Here is a 15,771-nt window from a genome sequence, read left to right as displayed (position 1 = left end):
CCTTAGGTTGCTATTATAAACACAGTTCTTAGAGAATAAGCCCCTTTGAACACAGCGTGGCTTATTTGTGTTTGGGACTATACTGCAAATTTGGATTGGGAAAGAAGGTAAACTATAATGACAAATGTGGCACATAAAGTTGGAACATGGGCTGTAAGCAACATACCAACAAGCTCAAGAGAACAAAAGAACAAGCAGGAAGAGAAAATGAAAGAAAGAGAGAGTAAATAACTGAAAGAAAGGGTTGCTCAACTTGGTAGATAGATATGCAGCCAGGTCCAGAGTGGAAATACCCAGCCTTTAGAATAAAATTGGGAAATTCCAAAGGGGGAAACAACCTCCCTGGATTTTCCACATCTTATGTCCTATGAAATGATAGATTCCCATCTGTAATGAACAATAATGACGACAACATCGTGTTTCTAGTGTTGTCATATACTGGAGTGACGTGCCTTTCATATTTGACAGGTAATCAAAACAGTAGAGCATGTAGGTAATTGCAGAATCTGGAAAGCTATGTTTAAAAATTGTATTAATTATGTCATTCTATTAATTCTTCTAAACTCTGGTGTATTTTGGATTTATTTCATCCCTGCCAGCATAAGCAAGCATGGAGAATAAGCCCTATGAGGAGCAGCTTATGTGAGAGGAAGTCATAGGGATGAGGGAGCAAGCTTGTTTTCTGCTTCCCTGGAGACTGGATGCAGAACAATGGCTTCAAACTACAAGAAAGAAGATTCCATCTGAACATTAGGAAGAACTTCCTGACTTTGAGAGCTGTTCACCAGTGGAACTCTTTACCCCGGAGTGTGGTGGAGGCTCCTTCTTTGGAGGCTTTTAAACAGAGGCTGCATGGTCATCTGTCGGGGGTGTTTGAATGCAATTTCCCTGCTACTTGACAGGGGATTGGACTGGATGGCCCACGAGGTCTCTTCCAACTCTATGATTCTATGATTCCCTCTTACACATTTTGCTAAGTGGGGCTGTGATGTATATTACTTCCCTATGACCTATGAGTATAATATCCCTAACATTCGTAATTCACCGACTAGACCAGTGGTTCTCAACCTGTGGGTCCCCAGATGTTTAGGCCTTCAACTACCAGAAATCCTAACAGCTGGTAAACTGACTGGGATTTCTGGGAGTTGTAGGCAAAAACATCCAGGGATCCACAGGTTGAGAACCACTGGACTAGACCCAACAGAGAGCCAGTATGGTGTAGTGGTTTGAGACTATCACTCTGGATGTTAGGGTTTGAAACCTACTGGGTGACCTTGGGCAACTTGCACTCTCTCAGCCTCAGAGATTGGCAATGCCATACCCTCTCTGGTTAGTCTTGCAAGGAAATCCTTAGGGCTTTCATAAATAACAAGTGACTTGAAGGCACAAAGCACAGATCCAATAACTGCGGTGGTAGTATCAGTGCTATTACTCCCTCTGTTTTTCATCTTCCTGTCTTGGCTAGGAGTGCTCTTTATCTTTATAAATCCAAATATTAAGCAGGATTGAAGACAAAGCATTCATAGGTGAAGCACGCAAGCAAGTTATAACCTCCATTTCCATTTGGTGAACCCTATGGTGTAATATAATTCTGACCTTGGGGTCGCAAGAAAGAGCTATGTGAAACACAGGTCATATGTGGTAGGACCTGTTTTCAGGCTGCAGTAAGCAGTGTCAAAATTACACTAATTTTCTCCTCCTAGTGTTGGACTAGGATACTGGGAGTCCAGGGTTTGAATCCTTGCCGGCAATTGAAATCTACTTGTGACCTTGGGCAGCTCAAACTCTTTCACTCTCAGAGGAAGGTAATGGAACAGCCCCTCTCAACAAATTCTGCCAAGAGAACCTTGTGATAAGTTCAGCCTAGGGTTGTCACAAGTCAGAAATGACCTGAAGGTACATAAGAATGATAGCAACAACAACCTCATTTATGTATGACAGAAGACCTATTCACCAAAATGCAAGAGCTAAAAGGGAAGGGAGAGAGATGGGCTACACACTTTCCTACCCCCAGTGTCTCTGTGTGTATCAAGCCCTGTTGACTCTGTTCTTGATCTTCCTATTTTGAGCAAGGAGGTCTGAAGCAGTAACTGAAGCCTGCTGAACATGAGTAGAGCTCTTCTTGCAGAATTCTAGTCAGGTTGAAGCAACTGTGAGTTGAAATTCTTTTCAGTGCTCACTGTGGCAAGAAACTTCTGTATTGAAACTGATTGTACCCAAAGGCTGTTGTCATATTACAGCAACCTTCCCTTTTTTGCCATATTACCCTGGCCGGGCAAGTGAATATACACACTGCTCATACCTTTAAATATCTGGAAGAAATGTTTGGGAGTTTAGTCCCAAAGTCCATAGGTCATTGGGTACAGTGTTTACAGTAGACTCTGCAGAAAATGCTTCAGCCATACTCCACAAAAAAGGGAAATCAACTTGTTTAGCAAGACTTGCAAATGCTGATTTATCAGCAAATTTTAGATTTCTAAACCTGTTTTATATACCTGTATATCTGGGGTCACATAAAATTTTCTCAGGCAGAAAGGTTTCCCAAGGGGAAAAGTTTAAGAAGCCCTGGAATCATTCGAATTACAGTATGTTTAGGTACCAGCACTCTTTGACAAAAAGGCCAAAGATCTTGTAAAACTGGAATAGCATCGAGCTATTCCAGTTAAAGTGATGTCAAATTGCAGCCCTCCATGTGTTTTCGGCTTCAACTCCCACAAAAACAACAACAACAACAACAACAATAATATGCTTTATTTATATTCCGCTCTATCTCCTCGAGGGGACTCAGGGTGCATTATAACATACACAGATAGGCAAACATTAAATGCCTTTAATACAGCGAAATAACAACGAAACACAAATACACAGAACAAAGATAAAGGCTTCCCCTTTAATTTCTGTCTTTGGGAGGTGGTGCTCAACTCTGGCCATGGGAAGGTACTCTTTTTCCATTTCCAGACCAAGGAACCTGTTCTCCGTAGACATTTCCTGGTCATGATGCTGGCATGGCTGCATACGCTCCTTTGTTACCTCCCCGCCAAATCAGTACCTGTTGATCTACTCACATTTACATGTTTTTGAATTGCTAGGTTGGCAAGAGCTAAGGCTAACAGTGGGAGCTCACCCCGTCCCACTACTTTGAACTGCCAACCTTCAGGTCAGCAGTTCAGCACAAGGGTTTAACCTATTGCACCAAGCACGGCCCCAATTCCTAACAACTGGTATGCTTCCAGTGAGAAAACCTGTTGTCCCATTCTTCTGCCTGAAGAAAAAACTTGCCTCTTGACTGACATCTCCTTAAGCCCAGCTGTCAAATCTGCTAGATCACTTTGTTATGGGGACCTGATCTTCTCCAAAGTCTTGCCTTGGTGGTCCATATTACAATTCTTTAGGAGAGAAAACGCACAGAAGACAAGGCTTATCCTGCATAGGCAATGTCTGGCTCTGTTTCTCCTGTTCTGTGGTACATCTCTTAAGCATGATGTGGACACTTCCTAGAAAAATGGCCCTTTGCTCCTGCATTAGGTGGAAACAAAGTATGTTGTGCACTTGGGCCACAGAGGACACCTTACTTTCCGCAGCTATTGCTGCATTTTATTTATTTTAACTAAGAGGTTTTATGATCTGATATATTTATGTTGGCTGTTACTGTTTTAGAGTAAAAACCCAATTAAATCCTAACTGAAAGATAAGATATACAGTAGGGCTATTTATTACATCAGCCAGTTGAATGCAATTTCTGTTATTCGTGAAGAGCTCCGAATACTCTAGAACAGTGGTTCTCAACCTGTGAGTCTCCAGGTGTTTTGGCCTACAACTCTCAGAAATCTCAACCAATTTATCGGCTGTTAAGATTTCTGGGAGTTGAAAGCCAAAACATCTGGGGACTCTCAGGTTGAAAACCACTGCTTTAGAACTATGGTCAGTTTTCAGCAGACCATTCTGCTAGAATTTGACCATTGAATCACACTGGAGGCTTAGAAAGGATACTTCTCTGAACATTACTAGGTCCATGATTCTATTATATCCTTCAGCCAGAAGCTCAACATTTCAGATAATTAAAATAGGGTTCCAGACTATACACAAAAGTCATATTCCATGAAAGGTCCTGAAATGGATCTCTTATGTAACAGATAGTACAGAGAAATATTATCAAGGATCTGATTTTTAAAAACGGTTTTAGTCATGTTAAACTTTTAATAACCATGAACTGAGGTTTCTTCACCTCAATTGTGTTTCCTTTTAGATAAAAGGGAACTACATGATGCAAATTACAGTTGTGGGGCGCTAATGATTAACTGAAGGTCTAGGGCTAGGCCAAATTGCTGTCTTTCTCGCTACTTTTACTGTCTACCTCAAAGTAATTTGTGGGTGAATTATTGCTGCTGGGGGCTGGTTTGAGAACTGTGCACAAATAATATACACAAACTCTAATTTCAGACAGGTATATGCAAGGCTTGATGCTATGGAATAATGAAAGTTGTAGTTCTACAGTTATGTATCTCTCTGCCAAGGTAGCTGGTGTCTCATTAAACTATACATTCGTTATGCCATAGATTTGAGCCATTGCAGTTAAAGCGGTGTCAAACTGCATTAATTCTATAGTGTCAATGCACCCTAACTCAGAGTAGTATCCAATGCCTTGGGCGTACTAAACATAGGAGATCAGTGAAAGGGCTGTCTCCTTTCCATTTAAGCAAGTGCAGATTTTTTTTTTTTTTAGCTAAAGCTGAAAGTGAGGCTGAAAGATAGTTTTGCATGATCAACACTATTTGTTTCCTGTGAAAGTTATTATAAGCAACAGTGATAAAGCTTTTAAAAAAATATTAGCCTCCAATTCTGTGCCCATTTCTGTGTGAGGTGGCTAAGATACAATGATTGAGACCCTTCTTAAATGACAATATTTGAAACTTTTCCTGATTGGCACAACAGAGATCTTTCCTTATAAGCATGTATTTCCTGATTTGAAATATACAGTATTATCTAATCTAGAAATTCCCCTTTGGCTACTTGACAGGGTTTCCTGGACATGTGCTATAGGCAAGATTAGTCATTGTTTTCGTTTTGGTTGGTTAGTATTTTGTTTGATTCCTCCTCCCTTTACTTCGTGTTCTTTTTAAGGCATTCATGTCTGTATAATGAGAACATAAGTAAGCTGTAGCCAGGCAAGCTTACTTGGGTCCCTCTTTTTAAGAAGAGTCCCATGCCAACATCTTTATTATGTTGTTTCAGGAATTTGTAACAGTCTTGGTTCGAGATCCCCAGCTACAAAGGGAAGACTATTGGCATTCATATATAGACTATGAAATCTTCATTCATGTGAGTATGCATGGTAGAGTATTAAAATGCTTTTTTGTGGTAGTTCTTTCTAAATTGGGTGGGATTGTTTTTTGTTATTGATTAATTCAGATGATTGTCTCCCACTCCATATTACAAGATTTCAGAATATGGCAAGCTAAAGCTTCTTATAAGATACATGAAAAATATGCTTGAAGTAGATACTGCAGAATATGTCAGGACTGCATCTACAATGCCATATAAAATCCAGGTTATCTGCTTTGAATTGGATTATATGGCAGCGGAGACAATCATCTGAATTAATCAATAACAAAAAACAATCAATTCAAAACTTATAATGTTGATTATCTGGTTTGATAATCTGGATTATATAGCAGTGTAGAAGGAGCCTCAGATAGCTGTCTAGAACTGAGACCCCTTCTACACTGTCCTGTAAAATCCAGTTTACCTGCTTTGAATTGGATTATATGGCAGTGTAGACTCATATATTCCAGCTCAAAGCATATAATGTGAATTGTCTGATACGATAATCTGATTTATATAGCGGTGTAGGATAGCTGTCTTGGATAGCTGTCTGCAGAGACTGAGACCCCTTCTACACTGTCATACAAAATCAGGATTATCTGCTTTGAACTGGATTATTTGGCAGTGTAGACTCATATAATCCAGTTCAAAGCATATAATGTGGAATATCTGCTTTGATAATCTGGATTATATAGCAGTGTCGAAGGGACCTTGGATAGCTGTCTACAGAGACCAAGACCCCTTCTACCCTGTCATTTAAAATCCAGATTATCTGCTTTGAATTGGATTATATGGCAGTGTAGATTTATATAATACGGTTCAAAGCAGAAAATGTGGATTATCTGCTTTGATAATCTGGATTATATGGTAGTGTAGAAGGGATGTGGGTGGTGATTCAGACATTTTTAGATCTTGGGTAATGGTGGCAGCCAGATGTGTACCTGGGGGGGAGGGCTTGAGTGGCTTCAGCCCCCCCTGAAATTCTCAGGATGGCCTGCGAGAAGGCCTTACTGGTACATTATTTAAACTGTTATGTTTATTCATATCATGATCTGATCACCATGCTCAATATATCCCATATTCATGGGGGTATTGGGATAACGATACAAAAGGTTTGCTAGGGTAGATCCTCAGTCCCTCTCTCCCCCCCCCAATCAAACTCAGCCCCCCCCCCCCCCCCCGGAATCAAAATCCTGGCTACAGGCTACTGGCAGGCAACCGATATGTAGTTTTTGAAGGTCCATCAGTTTACAGATCAAGTATGTTCTATTTCTTTACAGACAAATAGCATGTGTTTTACAAGGAAAACTTCTTGTGTTCGGCGGCGGTTTAGAGAATTTGTGTGGCTCCGCCAGAGACTTCAGAGCAATGCGGTGCTAATGTAAGTAATTTCCAGATGATAACGGTATAGAGTCAGAGACAGAATGCTTATAGTTTCTACATGGCATAAGGGAGGAATAGCACTGGGTAGGGAGGAGAAAAAAGCACATACAATTTGCTGTGACATTCATAGGGGAGAATAGCAGTAATGAGTCCATGCTGAGCCTCTTTTCCAAGGCTAACTCACTCCAAGGCTACAAGAGCCAATTTTGACTGTGTTGAGTGGCTACATCATACATTTGTAGCCACTATTTCAAGTGATGTTTTGTCATTCCTTGCTGTTTTCATCGTGTCTCTAGCTGTTTGGGGTGGTGAACCTATAGGTGCTTTAAAATGTTTTTGTGTGTTTAGTCCAGTTTGCGGGAATCCAAAGGGTTGTAAAGAAAGGCTACGAAGGGTTACTTACACCACAAGATTCCAACTTTCTCTATTCATCAAAATACCCACAATCTTGGGCCCCATCTACACTGTCTATTTAATGCAGCCAGACTCAAACACTCATGAAAGCATGCAAAGGAAAGCCCGTAATGTACATCAGTGCTCTGTGGTTCATGTAATCTGGGCCTCAAACTGGTTCCAGAATTTCCTATGTAATCATCTGCACAGTGAAAATTACTTCCTTCAATAACAGTTTGAAACTGCATTAAATGGTCAATGTAGATGGGGCCTCAGTCTACTGCAGATTACTGTGCAAAATAGATGATGGTTATAGGAATCCATTCCCAGGAACTACATATGCCACAAACTTTGTTTCACAATCTAGAAAGAGGTAGTAGCATATTAAGTCAGCTTTTGCTCACGCAAGGGGTCACCAACTGCTTCTGTTTATTTTCTTTTATTAGACAATTGCCAGAACTTCCATCCAAAACTCCCTTTTTTAACACAAATAACCCCCAACACGTGGATCAGCGCCGTCAAGGCTTACAAGAGTTCCTTCAAAAGTAAGCACATTGCTTTTTTCCCCATTTGGTAATATTGCCTTAATGAAGATAATTAATTTCTGATTGCTCCAGCGTATCTTTTCTCTTGTACACGACAGCCACCTTGTGGCCACAGTTATGCATTTACACACACTGTTTTGCAAATGTGCTTAGGAGCAATTCAACTGAAGTGCTTGAGAAACTATTGTTTTTATTGCCACAAATGTTTATTTGCTCTGGGATTTATAAATTTTCCCCTCTTGAATGAAATGCTGTATTAGAGAGTGTATCTATTTTTGTGGAAATATGATAGGGGTAGTTAGCACAGGACAGTGCATGCATCATTTTATTCTTAGGCCATTTGAAGCATGCATAAGGATTTAACAACAATACAGATTGGAAGTCTGTTCCTCAGCTATATCGGTGAGGCCATTCACTGGGTCATTAGCCAATCCAGCAAAACCTGGTCTGTAATTGATGGCAATTCAACCCTTCAAACAGTATATTCAGGTTGTTGTAAGTTTTTTGGGCTGTATGGCTATTTTCTAGAAGCATTCTCTCCTGACGTTTCTCCTGCATCTGTGGCAGGCATCCTCAGAGGTTGTGAGGTCTGTTGGAAACTAGGAAATTTGGGTTTATATATCTCTGGAAAGACCAGGGTGGGAAAAAGAACAGTGATTTCAGCCATGAAAGCCTTCGACAATACTGTATATTCAGATCTATAGGGACCAAGACTACTTTTAGCTATGGAAACAGACCGAGGCAGCCAGCTCGCCACATTCACTAGGTTTGAGGTGCAGGACCACCATGAATTTGACAAAACTGCAATTAAAGAAATTGCTATTGTTTTTACCTTAGAGAACACCTCTCTCAGGAGTTTATTTACTATACTTATACTCCTCCCTCCTCACCCTAAAGGGGACTCAAAGCAGCTTACAAGCAGGAAACTATTTGATGTCGCATAAATAGACATAAAAATAAAAACATATACATTAAAAACCGGAAATGTTAAAAACGTATAAACATTAAAACCAATAATTAAAACCACAAGTCAAATTAGCTCTTTTAGTTTGTCTTGACAGTCAACTTCCATTGGAAGATGACTATAAAATCTAACTGAAGGACCTAAAAATTCCTAGAGAGGTGTTTTCTCTAGAAATTGCTATATTAGTCAGCATGACTGGAGGATGTTGACTATAAAGTAGCACTGGAGGACCTAAAGTTTGCTAGGGAGAAAACTTTTAATCAAATGAACAAAAGTAAAAACTGAAAATGTAGAGGTATGACTGTAGTAATATTGTGCTATTGGTATGAGATGTTATTACACAACCAGGCACCCTGGCTTGGATTACCACTCCCATGACACTGTTGATTGCATTGTTTGAGGCTAATGAGAGTTTTAGTCAAAAGCGCTTGAAAGCATGGGCTATTTTTGTATTATTGTTTTCCTCCATTTCTACTGTATGATTATATTGTTATGGTATTATTATTATTATTATTATTATTAGTAGTAGTAGTAGTAATAGTAATAGTAGCAGCAGCAGTGCTGTAGCAGTAGCAGTTTGCTCTCAAAATGTCCAGGAATGTTCAAGCTGAGTAGAAATTTCCACAATAATAGGTTAGAAGATGCTGTAATAAACATAGTTTTACAGTCATTTTTCCACACTTGTGGTTTTGACTTTTCAGATACAATTATTCATAGTTCTGAAGGACTTAGAGGTTCCACAGTGTTCTATTTAGGAACCTCTAAGTCCTCCATGTGTCTCTGGGCCCTTCCATACAGCCTTATATCTCAGAATATCAATGCAGAAAATCCCACAATATCTGTCTTGAACTGGGTTATCTGAGTCCGCGTTCAGATAATGTGGGATTTTCTGTTTTGATATTCTGGGATAAAGGGCTGTGTGGAAAGGCCCCCAATTGTCAACTTCAACTGGAAGCTCAACATAGAGTCACACTGGAAGACCCAGGGCCCTTCTACACAGCTACATAACCAAGAATATCAAGGCAAATAAGCCACAATATCTGCTTTGAACTGGGTTATCTAAGTCCACACAGCACAATTCTATGGATAATTTCGTGTAGACATTTACTATAGGCACACTGAAGGACATAGAGATTTCTAGGGAGGTGTTCTCTTGGGTAAAAAATATAGCATTTTTATTTGTGTTTTTTCACTTTCAGAGGGATCTTGTGCCCCCAACCCCAGCTAATGTGGAGGGTTCACTGTATATTTAAGAAACTATGAATTTTTGAACTCCTTTTTATACCTTACAGCTTTCTGTAATTATCTTCACCGCAAGCAGATTACCTTGAAAGATCCAGTGAAATGAGTACTGCTGCACTTACATAGCCTGCAGCTGCCCATTTTTACTGGCACAGAGGACCTGTATACATAAGCAGGATCTATAACATCTGGGGAGAAATTGCCTGAATTATAGCTTCGGTTGCAGTGTTTATACAACCATGCAGTTTTATCCCATGGCCATATAAACCTCACCAGGCTGACTGTTGGAAGGAAATGGGAGTTTCCCTACTACTTTCAGACCTGCAACCTGTGAAGGCAGGGGAAATCCCCACTTGTGCAGTCCATTCTTGGTAGAAATCAAAAAATCATAACTTTGGGCTATTGTGGGTTTAAGGGAGATTGAGATGAATACTGTATTTCCTTGTTTACCTTTAGCCCAGGTATACCGAGACCAAGAGTCAACGAGAAAATGCATGGGTGGTGTTACGCTGGAATTACGAATCCTTGCTGACCTGCCATGACTTCCATACTGCTAATAATAACAACAATATAAAGAGTAGATATTTGTGAATAAGATGCATTTGGAGAAGGTTCCATCTATACTTGTCTTTTTAAAAATAAACAAACAAATACAGAAGTTTACTGGGAACCAAGTCAGGCCCCATTTACACTGCCATATAATGTGGATTATCAAAGCAGATAATCCACATATCTGCTTTGAACTGGATTATATGAATCTGCACTTCCATATAATCCAGTTCAAATCAGATAATCTGGATTTTATATGGCAGTGTAGAAGAACTTCTGATTCCTGGCTTTCTCTAAGGGATTGCATGTTACTAATCCCAACAGAACATACAACCCCTGTACCATGGAAGTGATACCCATAGTTTCATCTATGAGCCATTCCAGACAGGCCCTACATCCCAGGATCTGATCCCAGGTTTTTTGCTTTAAACTGGATGATATGAGTCCTCATTGCCAGTTAATCTGGGACAAACAGAAAAACTGGCATCAGATCCTAGGATATAGGGCCTGTCTGGAAGGACACTTAGTCATTTTCTAGGTCCTCCAGCATAATTGTATGGTATGTTTCTGCGAGAAGTTGACCATAAAAATTGTTGAAGGATTTAACAATGCTTCATCAGTTTCAGATCCAGAATGGGATACTTCAGACAGCAGACATACCAACAGTTAGACATTGTTTAGTACAAGTCAGTCTAGAATGGGTTGCACAACTTCAGGGAATCTGAAGATGGATTTTTTTTCTATCCCTTTGAGCCAGCATAGACCATCCCCCAAAAATGAAACTGGAATGTTGTAACAATTTCCTTAAAATTCTGTTTGGGGGCAAAACAAGTCACAGAGGGCAACTCCTTGTTTTAAGAGAATCACTGCTGATCTATATTTTTGGCGGAGGCAATCGAGGCGCCAAAAAAATTGGCTAGTATTACTTACCAGTAGTGTATACAGTCCTGAGCTAGATGGGGAAATGGTCTGACTCAGCATAAGACATATTCCTACATTTCAGAGCTGCAAAGGGTTTTCAGAAACCAGTAATTTTCTTAGCCAGTAGACACTTAGATTGCTGTATCGAGCATAGCCAGTCAGGGAAAGAATGTGCCCCCATTACATTGAATACACTGCTTTCTTTGTGCTTTTATATGAATCTAAGGGCTGACTGTTTGCCTGCTTTTATTAAAGTGAATTAGAGGCTGGATTAGTTGACACTCCCATGTAATTATTTTAAGCACAGTGTTTTTGGTGTGCTTCATCCCCAGTGCATTAAGTTTTGTAAACTTGTTTTGGTATTTGATGTTGGAAGGCGTTTTGGCAATCTCTTTCTTCTGGTGGGAGTGGGGAAAAGACCTTACTTTTTAAGCTACTATCCTCCTTCATCTTCCAATTTGATTGGGATGGGGAAGGAAACAACTAAAACACTAAAACATGTGTCACCAAATATTGCATTGACATCATGATTGCAATTAAAAAAAATACTCTGGGCATTGTACAGATAAAATATGCAGCCATTTAAACATAGTAAAATGTAATTTCTAAAGCAGTTGCTGCCTAGAAACAAATTAACCTACAATTTCTACTTTTAGCATTATGGCCTAATGCTAAAAGTAGAAATTGGCCAGTGATGGGCAACCTTTTGAGCTTGGTGTGTCAAAATTTGCCAAAAACCTGAGCATAACTTGGGTGGGGTGTCAACTTCGAGAATTTTTTTTTTGCAATATTTATAGTATAAATAAGAAAAATGTATATTCCATGCTGAGTTATGGAGTGAATAATACTCAAATGTGCAGATGTTAAATTTGTAGAGCCTTTTACAAATTTAAAGATGGAATTAGATTGGTTCTTATAATGTGTACTTCTCTGTATGCGACCGCATGTGGCCGCGTGTCATCAAAAATAGCCATGCGTGTCAGTGCTGACACGCATATCATAGGTTCACCATCATGGGCCTAATCCCTTCTGCAAAAATCTGAATCTGAATCCTTGTATACCTTCTAGGGTTTAGTATGAGTCTCTTAAGGAAGTGGGAAGGCAATTGGATTCTCTGCAAATATATTCCCGGAGGCTTTCATGCGAATGTTTCCCTTCAAATGTTTTGGACTACAGTTTACATAATTGCTGGACTGGCGCAAAATAGAGCTCAAGAGACCAAGATTCAACCCTTTGTTTTCAAATTACAATACAACCCCTATACTTAGGTGATTCCTCGTTGTCAGAGTATGATGGTCTTCCAAGGGTAGTGTCTTGGCGGTCGATACGTAGGTGATTGTTGACCCGCATTTTCTTATTTATTTATTTATTTCAGTTACTTTTACCCCGCCCTTCTCACCCCCGAGGGGGAACTCAGGGCGGCTTACAAAGGAAGGTACAATTCGATGCCTATATCAAATATACATACATACAGCACCTAAACAGTTAACAAATTAAAATCATCAGTACATAACAATACACTAATACAATTTTCTTCCACAGTGAGGGCATCAGTTTCCAAGTAGAAGGTGGTCCTGGTCAGGGTTGGCTTGATGGACCTTCCTCTTGGCACGATTCTCTTTCATCCTCTATTTGTGCCTCTTCAAATTCCACAGCACTGCTGGTCATAGTTGACCTCCAGTTAGGGTGCTCAAGGACCAGGGTTGCTAACTCTCAGTGTCTAAAACTCCCATATTAGCAGAAAATACATACCCAGACTTTGTGTGGATACACAAAACCATGGATAATATTGAACCCTATTGACATGAAGAACTTCTGGTCCAAGAATACCATCACGTCACTTTGGATTTGCTGGAAAATGCCTAGGGAGAGCATATTTGGTAAGACATGGATAAATGAAACTTTAGATAGTGGTTCCACAGATACAGGTGTGCAAGACAGGAGTTTCTGACCAAGCATTCAGAAAAACCTCCTTGTTTGTAAGAGCTAATGAAAATGAGATGAACTACCTTGGGAGGTGGTGGGCTCTCCTTTGCTGGAAATTTTTGAACAGGTTTAGTGCCTACCTGTCAATAACGCTTTAGTGAAGAATTCCTGGGCTGGCAGGGGTCTGGGAACTATTTCAGCTCTGCAATTTTTATGATTCTTCAGGCCCTGTAAATGAAGACTCCTGGGAGTTATTATCCAAAGCTTGTGGAGGGAACCAGTCTGCTAGTCCCTGTTTCAAGAACATTTTTGTTCATTAGAACAAATGAAGAAAAAGAGAAATGGCATCTCTTGAGATGAAGTAGTCATCCAGATTAAGGTGTTTTGTGTGTGTCAGGAGCGACTTGAGAAACTGCAAGTCATTTCTGGTGTGAGAGAATTGGTTGTCTGCAAGGACGTTGCCCAGGGGACGCTTGGATGTTTTACCATCCTGTGAGAGGTTTCTCTCATGTCCTTGCATGAAAAGCTGGAGCTGACAGATGGCAAGTGGGGAGCTCACCCCTCTCCCCGGATTTGAACTGCTGACCTTTCAGTCATTCAGTCATCAGTTTAACTCAATGGTTTTCAACCTGTGGGTTCCCAGGTGTTTTAGCCTACACCTCCCAGAAATCCCAGCTAGTTTACCAGCTGTTAGGATATCTGGGAGTTGAAGGCCAAAACATTGCACCACTGGGGCCTCCATAAAGTGAAGGAAGGAGAGAGAGGTATCTCATTTGCAGCATCATTCTCTCCCACCATGGCCTTGTTACTTGAAGGTTGTGGAGGAAATTTCAAGTTTAGGTGTGTGCTGTAACTTCCATGCATGTTCAGACATTATTCTGTGCGAGAGAGAAGGTGGTGGCAATAGTGGTTGCACACACAGATCTCACAAACATTTTCTAATAACCTGTTACGATGTGTATTGATAAGTTAATATTGGTAAGACTCAGGGTTCTTCTACACTGTGGAAAATTTGCAGGGAACCGAAGTTTAAACCTCTAGTTTCCTGTGTATTTGCTCTCACACAGGGGTCAAAATATCAACTTGCAATTGGCATGGGGGGGAAGGCATGGCCACTGCCCCGTCCTCCCTCATCCCATTTATTGCATTTAAAAGTGTAAAAAATAGGCCCCTTACCAAGCTTGGGGGCTTCTCCTTGCTCTGTAATACTTCCTTGCTCTGTAACAGATTTTTTAAAGGGGGAATTCCCTCTTCCCCATTCGGTAGCTCTCATTTTCAGGTGACACAAGCAAGGAGAAGCCTCCAGGTTCAGTAAGAAGCCTATTTTTACACCTTTAAAGACAAAAAGGGGGTGAAGGAGGGGAGAATAGCCCTGGTATCCTTTCTTTGTGGGCTGCTTAAGTTCGCAAAGGTGGAATGGTTGTGTGGATTGCCCCTGGATCAGAGATGGGAATCATCACATCCACAGATCTCCAGAAAGATGGGCAGTCTTCACATCCTTGGCTTAGAAATGGAGATGAGCAGCACCCCCCAGAGTCAGACACGACTAGACTTAGCATCAGAGGGATAATAATAGATATAATAAAACTTGATTTACATAGGACTCTATCTCCCCGAGGGGACTCAGGGCAGTTTCCAAGTAACAAACACCAAAACATACAGAGTAAACAACATAAGCATCAAATTATCAAAACAACATAAGCATAAAATTACCAAACAACACATATATATTAGAAGTAATCCTGCCTAAAGGGAAGCCTTTACCTTTACTAAATTAATTTCTAATGCTTTTCAATGTTTAATATGTTTTTAATTTTAATCTAATTAGACATTTCCCAATTTTAGACACAGGCTGAAACACACCGGCACTTCTTGTAGCCTTTTACCAACATTTTAGCCAACATGTATTTTAAGCAGTTTTTACTGTTTGCAAATTTTATCCAACCGGATGTTCTTAATCCTGTATAACTTGTATGCTACAGTGTAATAAGGGTCTTTGAACCATAGTAAAAATGTTGCTGTTGTTTAATCTAATTTAATTTTAATTTTTTTATTTGTATGTGTTTTAAGGCATTGAATGATTGCCTCTATGTAAGCCACCTTGAAACCCCTTCGGGGTAGAGAAAGGCGGAGCATAGATAGAGTAAATAAATGAATAAATAAATACCAGTTTTCCTGTTTGTATGCTACGTTTCTGCTAATAAGCTTATTACATTATTCTATTATTTTTAAAGGTAGGAATGGATTCAACTTTAGGCATGCTTAGAGTAAATCCACTACAGTCTATGGGACTGAGTCACAACGAACTAGTTATTATCTTTGTGACAGTAGCCGTGTATTTTTTTCAAGGATTCATATTGAATCCACACTGTGTGTACATTCAATAGAGGGCACCAAAACACAGGCTGTGTTTGCTTATTTCTGTATGTTTGATTTCTTCTCTGCCCCCTCCCCCACTGACTATTATATGATGTAAATGGACTGAGTAAATTTGTTGAAAACAAAATCAGAGTGTTAACCTTCTGC

At 40.0% G+C, this 15,771-nt stretch overlaps 1 protein-coding gene across 1 annotated transcript in view; it reads left to right on the top strand.

The window, feature by feature from the left end:
* SNX10 (sorting nexin 10) overlaps positions 1–15,771 on the top strand; it is a 60,925-nt gene that overhangs the window by 31,431 nt on the left and 13,723 nt on the right. Inside the window, exons 3-5 of the mRNA XM_060782054.2 lie at positions 5,233–5,319; positions 6,603–6,703; positions 7,545–7,643. Of these exons, the coding sequence (XP_060638037.1) occupies positions 5,233–5,319; positions 6,603–6,703; positions 7,545–7,643 (287 nt within the window). The remainder of the gene's footprint in view (positions 1–5,232; positions 5,320–6,602; positions 6,704–7,544; positions 7,644–15,771) is intronic.

The sequence above is a fragment of the Anolis sagrei genome, chromosome 6, assembly GCF_037176765.1.
Source record: "Anolis sagrei isolate rAnoSag1 chromosome 6, rAnoSag1.mat, whole genome shotgun sequence".
Classification (NCBI taxonomy): domain Eukaryota; kingdom Metazoa; phylum Chordata; class Lepidosauria; order Squamata; family Dactyloidae; genus Anolis; species Anolis sagrei.
Note: the sequence above shows the minus strand (reverse complement) of the source record. Positions and strands in the feature narration are given on the sequence as shown.